The sequence below is a fragment of the Siphateles boraxobius genome, unplaced genomic scaffold, assembly GCF_051911475.1.
Source record: "Siphateles boraxobius isolate OS27281-9 unplaced genomic scaffold, OSU_SipBor_1 136, whole genome shotgun sequence".
NCBI lineage: Eukaryota > Metazoa > Chordata > Actinopteri > Cypriniformes > Leuciscidae > Siphateles > Siphateles boraxobius.
Genome location: NW_027508740.1, coordinates 467,501 through 481,520, shown reverse-complemented (window position 1 = coordinate 481,520; position 14,020 = coordinate 467,501). Strand labels below are relative to the sequence as shown.

Sequence of the window (14,020 nt, the reverse complement as noted above, 5' to 3'; positions counted from 1 at the left end):
TAACCTCGGTTCCCTGAGAGGAGGGAACGAGTATTGCGTAAGCTGCCGTGCTTGGTTAGTTCGCTTCAGTCGTTTTAACCTAAAGAACTCTCATGACGGGGCGCCCAATATATAGCTCTTGGCCACGCCCATCTTGGCGGGCTCTGACGCGCGCGGGCGCGAAGCGCGCTCATTGGTCGCGCATTCAGAGTCGCCCCGTCATTGGTTCGAGCAAGTTGCCGCAGCACAGCCAATGACCGAGCTGCCTTCGTTCATTCCTGTCAGCTGTAAAAAATATATTTTTTATGAGAAAAGTACAATATCAAACATTTCTTAGTTTGACAACTATAAATGACTTATTCAAATCAAATTACAGATTGTCTTCTCCTTTCTAACAAATCCACAGATGCAAATAACGAACGAACATTACAAAATAATAAAATATGACAAACCCTAGTATGAGCAGCATTTATATATAAAGAAAGAACAAAATAAAGTGCTCAGTTTAAGATTTTTTTTTTAAACATCAGCTTGAGATAACCTTTTCCTTTTTGTTAACTCAATTTCTTATCTGAACAATCTCAACCAGTTGCAGAAACAGACTATCAACTCAAACATTTCCCCCCTCTTTTTTTACTTTGATAAACAGTAATGCTGTCTTGAGGTAGACATTTGAAGAAACACAATAAAAAATGGACACTAATATAGTTATCGTTAGTTATTTTCCGCTGGTACGGACACTTATTCAGTTATGGTTATAGTTATAGTTATCGGAGTGATGCATGCTGTCTGATGGTTGATCTACACTGTTTGGTTGTTGATGATTTTCAGGAGTACGAGGCGGCGCTGGAGCAGCTGAAGGGCGAGCAGATCCGCATCCAGGGAGAAGAGCGCAGGAAGACTCTGAACGAGGAGACCAAACAACACCAGGCGGTGAGACTTCACACTGATCACAGTAATGATGATGATGATGATGATGTGATGATGATGATGTGATGATGAAGATCTGATGATGAAGATGTGATGATGATGATGTGATGATGATGATGATGATGATGATGAAGATGTGATGATGAAAATGTGATGATGATGTGTTCATCCACAGAGAGCTCAGTATCAGGATAAACTGGCGAGGCAGCGGTACGATGACCAGCTCCGACAGCAGGTGTGTGTGTGTGTGTGTGTGTGTGTGTGTGTGTGTGTGTGTGTGTGTGTGTGTGTGTGTCTGTCCACAGATTCACTCACACTCTTGATCCTCACAATTATTACGTTGTTTAAATTAATACCTTTTTCGCTAACTGTGATTTTGTATATGTACTGAAATACACTCTAAATTGTAATTCGGAGTCATGCACTTTCTGTAAAGCTGCTTTGAAAAGATGTGTATCATGAAAAACGTATAGAAATAAATGTGAATTGAATTGAATGTGATTCTTACAGCTCGTTGTGTTCTTCCACAGCAAATCCTGAACGATGAGAACCTGCGCAAACAGGAAGAGTCAGTGCAGAAACAGGAAGCCATGAGGAGAGGTGCGTCACACAATCATTCGTGTTCTTCTGAAGTCGTCAGCGTGTCTCCATAACCTAAACGTGTGTGTGTGTTCCTGCAGCCACCATCGAGCACGAGATGGACCTGCGGCACAAGAACGAGATGTTGCGTGTGGAGGCGGAGTCTAAAGCGCGCGCGCGTGTGGAGCGGGAGAACGCTGACATCATCCGCGAGCAGATACGCCTGAAGGCAGCCGAGCACCGGCAGACCGTCCTCGAGTCCATACGGTACACTCTTAACAACACTGAGCTCAAACAACCCAAGCGCTGGGTAAATATTGGACCGGTCACAAGTTGGGCTCATTTTACCGAGCATTTTTACTGTAGCACTGGCTGTTTTTTATTATTTCAATTCATACATGAATGAATGTCTACGGATTAACTTAAATTGTCTAAACCTTTTTAAATTCTCGATATAACCACCGGCTTGCATAATTCATTTATTTTTAATCTTATTTTACAGTATACTATATTTTATATAATTTTGAATACATATTGCCTACATTTAAGGTCGTTTAACAAATATTAGAAGTAAAAAATGAAGCGGTTTCTCCCGGTTGAGTGGTCATGTGATCAGTAGCTCCCGATAGTCAGGTTTATCCTCTGAAATTCAAATGCTAAACTCGTATTCTGATTAAAAACCTGAGTTATGCAAGGAGGAAAAGTTCCAGTAATCCCCCATCATGCCGGCCGCAGAACAATCCCGTAAAATAAAGAACATTGCGATTCGTATAGACCGATCTCTGTTCTGAATGTGGACTATAAACTGTTCACCTCGATTATCTGTTAAAGGTGTGAAACTTTCTACCTGAGCTAGTTGATGAGGATCAAACTGGGTTTATTAAGAACCGGCAAACACATGATGGCATTAGGAGAACATTACATGTTATAGAGAACATTAAAGAGAGCGTGAATGTGCCGTAATTCTGAGTTTTGTCACAGAAAAGGCATTTGATGGTGTCGTTGGGCCTTGGAGTTCAGTCCAGTGTATTAGAACCCTTCATCCTCTCTCTCTCCTGCTGTCTGAGCTCTTCACACCGAGCAGTGAAGCACTGAGCGCACAGGACCAGCATGCAACTGGGTTGTTTGCTGATGATGTCATTGTCCTAAAGAGCCTGAAACTGCTCTCCCGTTACTTCTGAACCTACTGGAGGATTATGGGAAATTATCTATGTCTCAAACTCAGATTCTGTCATTTAAATATTTCACCATCACAACTAATTAGACAAAAATAGAACCTAAAATGGGATGCAAAGCACATCAGGCACTGGGGGGATTCTAACAATAGAATATTCACAACTCTATAATGTTATTAATAAGGACATAGAGAGATGGTTACTCAGCTCGCCCAGTACAGGTCGTGAAACCGATATTATTGTATCTTTTCCCAGCTTTACCAGTAACGATCCCTGAGACTCAGTTCAATGATGATTTCAAGATTAATCAGCGAGGGGAAAAACCTGGAACATTACAGCTAGCAGAACACCGAGCACTAGCCCTACAGATCTACTGCAGTATATTCACACTGCACAAATAACAGCATGTGTACGCCTGTGTAGACCATACACATCGAGATCTAGAACTCGCACATCAGATCTAGAACTCGCAAATCGAGATCTAGAACTCTCACATCTAGATCTAGAACTCGCACATCAGATCTAGAACTCTCACATCAGATCTAGAACTCTCACATCGAGATCTAGAACTCTCACATCGAGATCTAGAACTCTCACATCTAGATCTAGAACTCTCACATCAGATCTAGAACTCTCACATCTAGATCTAGAACTCTCACATCTAGATCTAGAACTCTCACATCGAGATCTAGAACTCTCACATCGAGATCTAGAACTCTCACATCTAGATCTAGAACTCGCACATCAGATCTAGAACTCTCACATCAGATCTAGAACTCTCACATCTAGATCTAGAACTCGCACATCAGATCTAGAACTCTCACATCGAGATCTAGAACTCTCACATTGAGATCTAGAACTCTCACATCGAGATCTAGAACTCTCACATCGAGATCTAGAACTCTCACATCTAGATCTAGAACTCTCACATCAGATCTAGAACTCTCACATCTAGATCTAGAACTCGCACATCAGATCTAGAACTCTGACATCAGATCTAGAACTCTCACATCGAGATCTAGAACTCGCAAATCGAGATCTAGAACTCTCACATCTAGATCTAGAACTCGCACATCAGATCTAGAACTCTCACATCAGATCTAGAACTCGCAAATCGAGATCTAGAACTCTCACATCTAGATCTAGAACTCGCACATCAGATCTAGAACTCTCACATCAGATCTAGAACTCTCACATCGATATCTAGAACTCTCACATCGATATCTAGAACTCTCACATCGATATCTAGAACTCTCACATCGAGATCTAGAACTCTCACATCGAGATCTAGAACTCTCACATCAGATCTAGAACTCTCACATCTAGATCTAGAACTCGCACATCAGATCTAGAACTCTCACATCAGATTTAGAACTCTCACATCGAGATCTAGAACTCTCACATCGAGATCTAGAACTCTCACATCAGATTTAGAACTCTCACATCGAGATCTAGAACTCTCACATCGAGATCTAGAACTCTCACATCGAAATCTACAACTCTCACATCTAGATCTAGAACTCTCACATCAGATCTAGAACTCTCACATCGAGATCTAGAACTCTCACATCTAGATCTAGAACTCGCACATCAGATCTAGAACTCTCACATCAGATCTAGAACTCGCACATCGAGATCTAGAACTCTCACATCTAGATCTAGAACTCTCACATCGAGATCTAGAACTCTTACATCGAGATCTAGAACTCGCACATCAGATCTAGAACTCTCACATCAGATCTAGAACTCTCACATCAGATCTAGAACTCTCACATCAGATCTAGAACTCGCACATCAGAGATCTAGAACTCGCACATCGAGATCTAGAACTCTCACATCTAGATCTAGAACTCGCACATCTAGATCTAGAACTCTCACATCGAGATCTAGAACTCGCACATCTAGATCTAGAACTCGCACATCGAGATCTAGAACTCGCACATCAGAGATCTAGAACTCGCACATCAGATCTAGAACTCGCACATCAGATCTAGAACTCGCACATCAGAGATCTAGAACTCGCACATCAGAGATCTAGAACTCGCACATCAGAGATCTAGAACTCGCACATCAGAGATCTAGAACTCGCACATCAGAGATCTAGAACTCGCACATCAGAGATCTAGAACTCGCACATCAGAGATCTAGAACTCGCACATCAGAGATCTAGAACTCGCACATCAGAGATCTAGAACTCGCACACCACAGTTCACCTGTACACTCCCTTTTAGAAAAATAATTGGATTAAAAAAGAATCTAGATCTAATATCAGTTCCTACACTTGAGATATGTGTACGCTAGTTGGGTAGTTTAACCTAAGAGATCTGATAACATGCTTTAGATGAGTGACGTTTGATTATCATTTTAAACCAGGGCTAATGATAACTAAAGGTTTCACTGCACAAGGAAAATTTAAAAGTTTTGCTGAATTAAAAGAAAATTATGATCTGTATTTACAAATACGGGACTATTTTGAGAGGGAGTTTAAAATAATGTGTAGTACGGAGCCTAAGACACTGGTAGAGTCTATAGTTGATTCCTATACGAAGAATATCGGGTTAGGGTTTGGTTAGGGTCGGGTTAGGGTTTGGTTAGGGTTTGGTTGGGGTTTGGTTGGGGTCGGGTTAGGGTCGGGTTAGGGTCGGGTTAGGGTCGGGTTAGGGTCGGGTTAGGGTCGGGTTAGGGTTTGGTTAGGGTTTGGTTGGGGTCGGGTTAGGGTTTGGTTAGGGTTTGGTTGGGGTTTGGTTGGGGTCGGGTTAGGGTCGGGTTAGGGTCGGGTTAGGGTCGGGTTAGGGTCGGGTTAGGGTTTGGTTAGGGTTTGGTTGGGGTTTGGTTGGGGTCGGGTTAGGGTCGGGTTAGGGTTAGGGTCGGGTTAGGGTTTGGTTGGGGTTTGGTTGGGGTCGGGTTAGGGTCGGGTTAGTGTCGGGTTAGGGTTGGGGTGATGATGGAGAATAGAAAAAACACATCTAGCTTTATTAAGCAGAAATGGGAAAGAGAATTAGTGGAAGAGATTCCTAATGAAGACACAACATACAGTTCCCTATTCTCAGAGATGGAAAGAGTTTGGAGAAATCTAGTACGTTATTTCATTACCACACAATTAAAAGTAAACGAGTATCTACAGTTATGCTGGAGGACATGTGACCATCTCATGTGTTCTGGAACAGGGTTTTGATGGAGATCGAAAAGATTTTGCGATATAAAATACCAAGAAATTTCAAAACATTGTATGGTGGAGAAACCACACACTCCGTGTTGAGAGGAGATGTGTGTGTCTAGTTCATGTAAAGTGTAGCGTGTAAGAAGAGTGAGGAGGCACTGGTGTGAGCCGCACATCTCCTTACTGGGAGGATGGGTAGAAACTGTTAAAGAAATGTATAATATGGAAGAATTCACTTTTATTTAGAGACTTAAAAAGGACTTTCTAAAATACTGGAAGAAATGGATTACTGTAATGTGAACAACCAACGACTGTATGTGAATCATTACTCATACGTTTACCCCGTTCTATTGTTTACTTCTTTTTTCTTTCTTTCTTTTACCCCTGTCTTTCTAAATGTTGTATGCTTGAAAAATCATCAATACAAATAGTAAAGAAAAAAGAAACTGTTAGAAGTAATTCCCGTTTCCACTGTAACGCTGGATCTCGTGAGCGTGTCGCGTTTCACTCGCTGCAGAAATAACCCGTGACTCTATAACCCATCCAGTGTACAGCGCTGACAACATATTAACATAATACATATTTATATTCTGTATTTTTTTTAACAGAATCATTTTATGCAAGACATCAGGCGTTTCCTTCGTTACGCTTGACCCAGAATCTGTGTAACACAAAACTACCCAAACATTGGGTTGCTATGTCTGACCAAGGTGCCGGGTAACGCACAAAACTACCCAAACACTGTGTTGTTACATCTGACCCGGAGTCTTTGTAAGACAAAAAACTACCCAACACTGGGTTGTTACGCCTAACTCAGGATTTGAGTAGCATAAACTACCCAAACATTGGGTTGTTACGTCTGACCCAGGATCTGGGTAACACAAAACTACCTAAACACTGAAATAGTGAGCCAAAAAAATGTCCCAAAAGGCTCAACCCAAGATTTGGGTAGAAAAAATAAACCAAGATTTTTTAGAGTGTAACTGCTCATTATTACATTTACTTTAAAATAATAACTATATATGTCTATATGATCAGATGCTAATGGTCACATGACCGCTGGTTTCATTATGCTTGTTGTGTTTGTGTGCTTCAGGACGGCGGGCGCTGTATTCGGGGAAGGTTTCCGCACATTCGTATCCGACTGGGATAAAGTCACGGCTACGGTAAGCACTAGCACATCTCCGGCGTCTGAAGCGCTAGCACATCTCTGGCGTCTGTAAGAGCTAGCACATCTCCGGCGTCTGTAAGCGCTAGCACATCTCCGGCATCTGTAAGCGCTAGCATATCTCTGGTGTCTGTAAGCACTAGCACATCTCCGGTGTCTGAAGCGCTAGCACATCTCCTGCGTCTGTAAGCGCTAGCATATCTCTGGCGTCTGTAAGCACTAGCACATCTCCGGTGTCTGAAGCGCTAGCACATCTCCTGCGTCTGTAAGCGCTAGCATATCTCTGGCGTCTGTAAGCACTAGCACATCTCCGGTGTCTGAAGCGCTAGCACATCTCCTGCGTCTGTAAGCGCTAGCACATCTCTGGCGTCTGTAAGCACTAGCACATCTCTGGTGTCTGTAAGTGCTAGCACATCTCCGGTGTCTGTAAGCGCTAGCACATCTCTGGCGTCTGTAAGCACTAGCACATCTCCGGTGTCTGAAGCGCTAGCACATCTCCTGCGTCTGTAAGCGCTAGCACATCTCCGGTGTCTGAAGCGCTAGCACATCTCCTGCGTCTGTAAGCGCTAGCACATCTCTGGCGTCTGTAAGCACTAGCACATCTCTGGTGTCTGTAAGTGCTAGCACATCTCCGGTGTCTGTAAGCGCTAGCACATCTCTGGCGTCTGTAAGCACTAGCACATCTCCGGTGTCTGTAAGCACTAGCACATCTCCGGTGTCTGAAGCGCTAGCACATCTCCTGCGTCTGTAAGCGCTAGCACATCTCTGGCGTCTGTAAGCACTAGCACATCTCTGGCGTCTGTAAGCACTAGCACATCTCTGGTGTCTGAAGCGCTAGCACATCTCTGGCGTCTGTAAGCACTAGCACATCTCCGGTGTCTGAAGCGCTAGCACATCTCTGGCGTCTGTAAGAGCTAGCACATCTCTGGTGTCTGTAAGCGCTAGCACATCTCTGGTGTCTGTAAGAGCTAGCACATCTCTGGTGTCTGTAAGCGCTAGCACATCTCTGGTGTCTGTAAGTGCTAGCTCATCTCCGGTGTCTGTAAGCGCTAGCACATCTCTGGCGTCTGTAAGCGCTAGCACGTCTCAGACGGTGTCGCTCGTGTCTCACGCTCCTCTTCTCCTGTAGGTGGCAGGACTGACGCTGCTAGCGGTGGGCGTTTACTCAGCACGTAACGCGACGGCTGTGGCGGGACGCTACATTGAGGCTAGGCTAGGAAAACCTTCGCTAGTCCGGGAAACCTCTCGGATCACGGTGGCGGAAGCCCTCAAACACCCCATCAAGGTACGACTGACATGTATGTGGGATGAGCACTTCCTGCGCAGACAGGAAGGCGGTGCTGATTAAAAACACACACACACACACACACACTGAACGAACACACTGAACGAACACACTCACACACTCACATACACTCTGAAAACACACACACAAACCCTGAACACACACTAATAACACACATGCACTGAAAACAAATACACACACACTGAACACACGCATACTCACACACTGAACGCTCACACACACCCTAAACACCCATGGCCTGTGTGTTTCAGATGGCGAAGCGTTTGAAGAGTAAAGCGCAGGACGCGCTGGAGGGAGTCGTGCTAAGCGTGAGTGTTTGCGCATCGTTCACTTCCTGTTAGCGAGCATGTACGCGGTGAGAAATGCATGTCACTTCCTGTCTCTGCAGCCGTCTCTGGAGGAGCGTGTGCGTGACATCGCCATCGCCACCAGGAACACGCGGCAGAACCGCGGCCTGTACCGCAACATCCTCATGTACGGCCCGCCGGGGACCGGGAAGACGCTCTTCGCTAAGGTAACGCACACACACACACACACACACACGTGTTTGTGCCGTCGTCAAGTCAGCGCACCGTCTAGTAATTGCCCTAGTAACCACATAACAACCAGCCACAACACCCTAGAAGTTGCCCTAGTAACCACTTGATTGGCTGTGAGCAGAAGCTGGCGATGCATTCTGGGATGGATTACGCCATCATGACGGGGGGGGACGTGGCCCCGATGGGTCGTGACGGAGTGACGGCGATGCACAAGGTGTTCGACTGGGCCGGAACCAGCCGCCGCGGGTCAGCTGACACACATCTCAACACACGAATATTAGATGTGTGAAATGAGCAATGTGTAAACATATGTATTATTCTCATTTCTTTTTATTATATAGTTATTATTTCACTCGGTATTTTTATATGTAATAAAAAAGGAATTAGAATAATACATATGTACAGTATGTGTAAAATAATAATTTTTGGTATAATTACAATTATTCTTTTACAAATGTACTATATTGATATTTTGTTTTTAGTTCACATACTGTATATCAGCATATATAACATGAAAAATATTTTTATAAGATACATTGATATTCATTTTTTTGTCAGCATATTTAAATATTTTATATAAATTAAATAACTGTAATAATTAGCAATTTAAAATGTAATAATTATATTATCATTTTATTATTTTTTACTATATGTAACAATTACAAAGTTATCGTATGCCATTTATAGAAATAATCATTTTAAATGTTATAGAAATATTTTTGAATTGCAGTAACGATTAGTTGTTGAATTGGTTGAGTTGATTCCCCTTCCATGTAAACGCTTTGAGTGGCCAGAAAAGCGCTATATAAATGTAACAAACAAATTATTATTATAATTGTTGTGTGTTTCAGGCTGCTGTTGTTTGTGGATGAAGCCGATGCATTCCTGCGCAAGAGATCCACTGTGAGTCCCTGTGTGTGTGTGTGTGTGTGTGTGTGTGTGTGTGTGTGTGTGTGTGTGTGTGTGTGTGTGTGTGTGTGTGTGTGTGTGTGTACATGCGTATCACTGTGTGTTTACATGCGCATCACCCGAGCAGAGCCTGTCTCTCTCTCTCTCTCTCTCAACACTGAAGAGACTTAAACTGCAGTTCCTCCACTGGCCACTAGAGGCCGGCTGCAGAAGAGACTCAATCCCATAAACCCCCATGTTAAAATGCCCAACTTTACAGCAGAAAACACATGTTTACAGTCTGGTGCAAAAACTGGTTTTGGTCTATATAGCTAATGTTGCTGTTCATGACGACTGTGAGGGGGTGAATTTTTATAACTAATTACTTTAAATTATATTAAGCCTTAAAGTTCTGCATAATTAAGGGCGCGTTTCCATTACAGATTTGCACAAAACGTGTGCGGGTTTGTTTTTTTTTTCTCTCTCTAAATGTCGACAAAAAACTATTGCGAAATGACGGCGTTTCCATTAACCGATGTTTTGCGACTAAAACGTCATTTGTTCCTCTCGCGAAGGAAATCATGTTGGTAGGTTTTTGTGTGTCACCGCACTAGCAATTATTATTAACCGAAGGAGACGTGTGTGTGTGTGTGTGTGTGTGTGTGTGTGTGTGTGTGTGTGTGTGTGTGTGTGTGTGTGTGTGTGTGTGTGTGTGTGTGTTTGTTTGTGTTTCAGGAGAAAATCAGCGAGGATCTGCGAGCGACTCTAAACGCATTCCTGTACCGCACTGGAGAACAGAGCAACAAGTAAACGAGCACACACTGTCTGTCTCTCTGAGTCACTCGCCCGTCTGTCTCTCTGACACACTCTCTCTCTCTCTCTCTGACACACTCTCTCTCTCTCTCTCTGACACACTCACTCTCTCTCTCTCTCTCTGACACACTCACTCTCTCTCTCTCTCTCTGACACACTCACTCTCTCTCTCTCTCTCTGACACACTCACTCTCTCTCTCTCTCTCTGACACACTCTCTCTCGCTCTCTCTCTCTCTCTCTCTGACACACTCTCTCTCTCTCTCTCTCTCTGACACACTCGCCCGTCTGTCTCTCTGAGTCACTCGCCCGTCTGTCTCTCTGACACACTCTCTCTCTCTCTCTCTGACACACTCACTCTCTCTCTCTCTCTCTCTGAGACACACTCTCTCTCTCTCTCTCTCTCTGACACACTCGCCCGTCTGTCTCTGACACACTCGCCCGTCTGTCTCTCTGACACACTCGCCCGTCTGTCTCTCTGAGTCACTCGCCCGTCTGTCTCTCTGACACTCGCCCGTCTGTCTCTCTGACACACTCGCCCGTCTGTCTCTCTGACACACTCGCCCGTCTGTCTCTCTGAGTCACTCGCCCGTCTGTCTCTCTGAGTCACTCGCCCGTCTGTCTCTCTGAGTCACTCGCCCGTCTGTCTCTCTGAGTCACTCGCCCGTCTGTCTCTCTGAGTCACTCGCCCGTCTGTCTCTCTGAGTCACTCACCCGTCTGTCTCTCTGACACACTCGCCCGTCTGTCTCTCTTAGTCACTCGCCCGTCTGTCTCTCTTACTCACTCGCCCGTCTGTCTCTCTGACACACTCGCCCGTCTGTCTCTCTTAGTCACTCGCCCGTCTGTCTCTCTGACACACTCGCCCGTCTGTCTCTCTGACACACTCGCCCGTCTGTCTCTCTTAGTCACTCGCCCGTCTGTCTCTCTGACACACTCGCCCGTCTGTCTCTCTATGTCACTCGCCCGTCTGTCTATCTGACTCACTCGCCCGTCTGTCTCTCTGACACACTCGCCCGTCTGTCTCTCTTAGTCACTCGCCCGTCTGTCTCTCTTAGTCACTCGCCCGTCTGTCTCTCTGAGTCACTTGCCCGTCTCTCTCTCTGACACACTCGCCCGTCTGTCTCTGACACACTCGCCCGTCTGTCTCTCTGACTCACTCGCCCGTCTGTCTCTCTGACACACTCGCCCGTCTGTCTCTCTGACTCACTCGCCCGTCTGTCTCTCTGACTCACTCGCCCGTCTGTCTCTCTGACACACTCGCCCGTCTGTCTCTCTGACACACTCGCCCGTCTGTCTCTCTGAGTCACTCGCCCATCTGTCTCTCTGAGTCACTCGCCCATCTGTCTCTCTGACACACTCGCCCGTCTGTCTCTCTGACACACTCGCCCGTCTGTCTCTCTGACTCACTCGCCCATCTGTCTCTCTGACACACTCGCCCGTCTGTCTCTCTGAGTCACTCGCCCATCTGTCTCTCTGACACACTCGCCCGTCTGTCTCTCTGACACACTCGCCCTTCTGTCTCTCTGACTCACTCGCCCGTCTGTCTCTCTGACTCACTCGCCCGTCTGTCTCTCTGACACACTCGCCCGTCTGTCTCTCTGACACACACGCCCGTCTGTCACTCTGACACTCGCCCGTCTGTCTCTCTGAGTCACTCGCCCATCTGTCTCTCTGACACACTCGCCCGTCTGTCTCTGACACACTCGCCCGTCTGTTCTGACACACTCGCCCGTCTGTCTCTCTGACACACTCGCCCGTCTGTCTCTCTGACACACTCGCCCGTCTGTCTCTCTGACACACTCGCCCGTCTGTCTCTCTGACACACTCGCCCGTCTGTCTCTCTGACACACTCGCCCGTCTGTCTCTCTGAGTCACTCGCCCGTCTCTCTCTCTGACACACTCGCCCGTCTGTCTCTGACACACTCGCCCGTCTGTCTCTCTGACTCACTCGCCCGTCTGTCTCTCTGACACACTCGCCCGTCTGTCTCTCTGACTCACTCGCCCGTCTGTCTCTCTGACACACTCGCCCGTCTGTCTCTCTGAGTCACTCGCCCGTCTGTCTCTGACACACTCGCCCGTCTGTCTCTCTGACACACTCGCCCGTCTGTCTCTCTGACACACTCGCCCGTCTGTCTCTCTGACACACTCGCCCGTCTGTCTCTCTGACACACTCGCCCGTCTGTCTCTCTGAGTCACTCGCCCGTCTGTCTCTCTGACACACTCGCCCGTCTGTCTCTCTGACACACTCGCCCGTCTGTCTCTCTGACTCACTCGCCCGTCTGTCTCTCTGAGTCACTCGCCCGTCTGTCTCTCTGAGTCAGACGGCCGTCTGTCTCTCTGACACACTCGCCCGTCTGTCTCTCTGAGTCAGACGGCCGTCTGTCTCTCTGACACACTCGCCCGTCTGTCTCTCTTAGTCACTCGCCCGTCTGTCTCTCTTAGTCACTCGCCCGTCTGTCTCTCTGAGTCACTTGCCCGTCTCTCTCTCTGACACACTCGCCCGTCTGTCTCTGACACACTCGCCCGTCTGTCTCTCTGACTCACTCGCCCGTCTGTCTCTCTGACACACTCGCCCGTCTGTCTCTCTGAGTCACTCGCCCGTCTGTCTCTCTGACTCACTCGCCCGTCTGTCTCTCTGACACACTCGCCCGTCTGTCTCTCTGACACACTCGCCCGTCTGTCTCTCTGAGTCACTCGCCCATCTGTCTCTCTGAGTCACTCGCCCATCTGTCTCTCTGACACACTCGCCCGTCTGTCTCTCTGACACACTCGCCCGTCTGTCTCTCTGACTCACTCGCCCGTCTGTCTCTCTGACACACTCGCCCGTCTGTCTCTCTGAGTCACTCGCCCATCTGTCTCTCTGACACACTCGCCCGTCTGTCTCTCTGACACACTCGCCCTTCTGTCTCTCTGACTCACTCGCCCGTCTGTCTCTCTGACTCACTCGCCCATCTGTCTCTCTGAGTCACTCGCCCATCTGTCTCTCTGACACACTCGCCCGTCTGTCTCTCTGACACACTCGCCCGTCTGTCTCTCTGACTCACTCGCCCGTCTGTCTCTCTGACACACTCGCCCGTCTGTCTCTCTGAGTCACTCGCCCATCTGTCTCTCTGACACACTCGCCCGTCTGTCTCTCTGACACACTCGCCCTTCTGTCTCTCTGACTCACTCGCCCGTCTGTCTCTCTGACTCACTCGCCCGTCTGTCTCTCTGACACACTCGCCCGTCTGTCTCTCTGACACACTCGCCCGTCTGTCACTCTGACACTCGCCCGTCTGTCTCTCTGAGTCACTCGCCCATCTGTCTCTCTGACACACTCGCCCGTCTGTCTCTGACACACTCGCCCGTCTGTTCTGACACACTCGCCCGTCTGTCTCTCTGACACACTCGCCCGTCTGTCTCTCTGACACACTCGCCCGTCTGTCTCTCTGACACACTCGCCCGTCTGTCTCTCTGACACACTCGCCCGTCTGTCTCTCTGACA

The 14,020-nt window shown here is 47.1% G+C and overlaps 1 protein-coding gene across 1 annotated transcript in view; it reads left to right on the top strand.

Annotated features, from left to right (window-relative positions):
• atad3 (ATPase family AAA domain containing 3) overlaps positions 1-14,020 on the top strand; it is a 38,128-nt gene that overhangs the window by 14,827 nt on the left and 9,281 nt on the right. Inside the window, exons 3-13 of the mRNA XM_077229873.1 lie at positions 811-912; positions 1,085-1,144; positions 1,440-1,509; positions 1,590-1,755; positions 6,920-6,989; positions 8,121-8,276; positions 8,549-8,605; positions 8,686-8,811; positions 8,958-9,082; positions 9,688-9,739; positions 10,460-10,530. Coding sequence (XP_077085988.1) covers positions 811-912; positions 1,085-1,144; positions 1,440-1,509; positions 1,590-1,755; positions 6,920-6,989; positions 8,121-8,276; positions 8,549-8,605; positions 8,686-8,811; positions 8,958-9,082; positions 9,688-9,739; positions 10,460-10,530 — 1,055 coding nt within the window. The remainder of the gene's footprint in view (positions 1-810; positions 913-1,084; positions 1,145-1,439; positions 1,510-1,589; positions 1,756-6,919; positions 6,990-8,120; positions 8,277-8,548; positions 8,606-8,685; positions 8,812-8,957; positions 9,083-9,687; positions 9,740-10,459; positions 10,531-14,020) is intronic.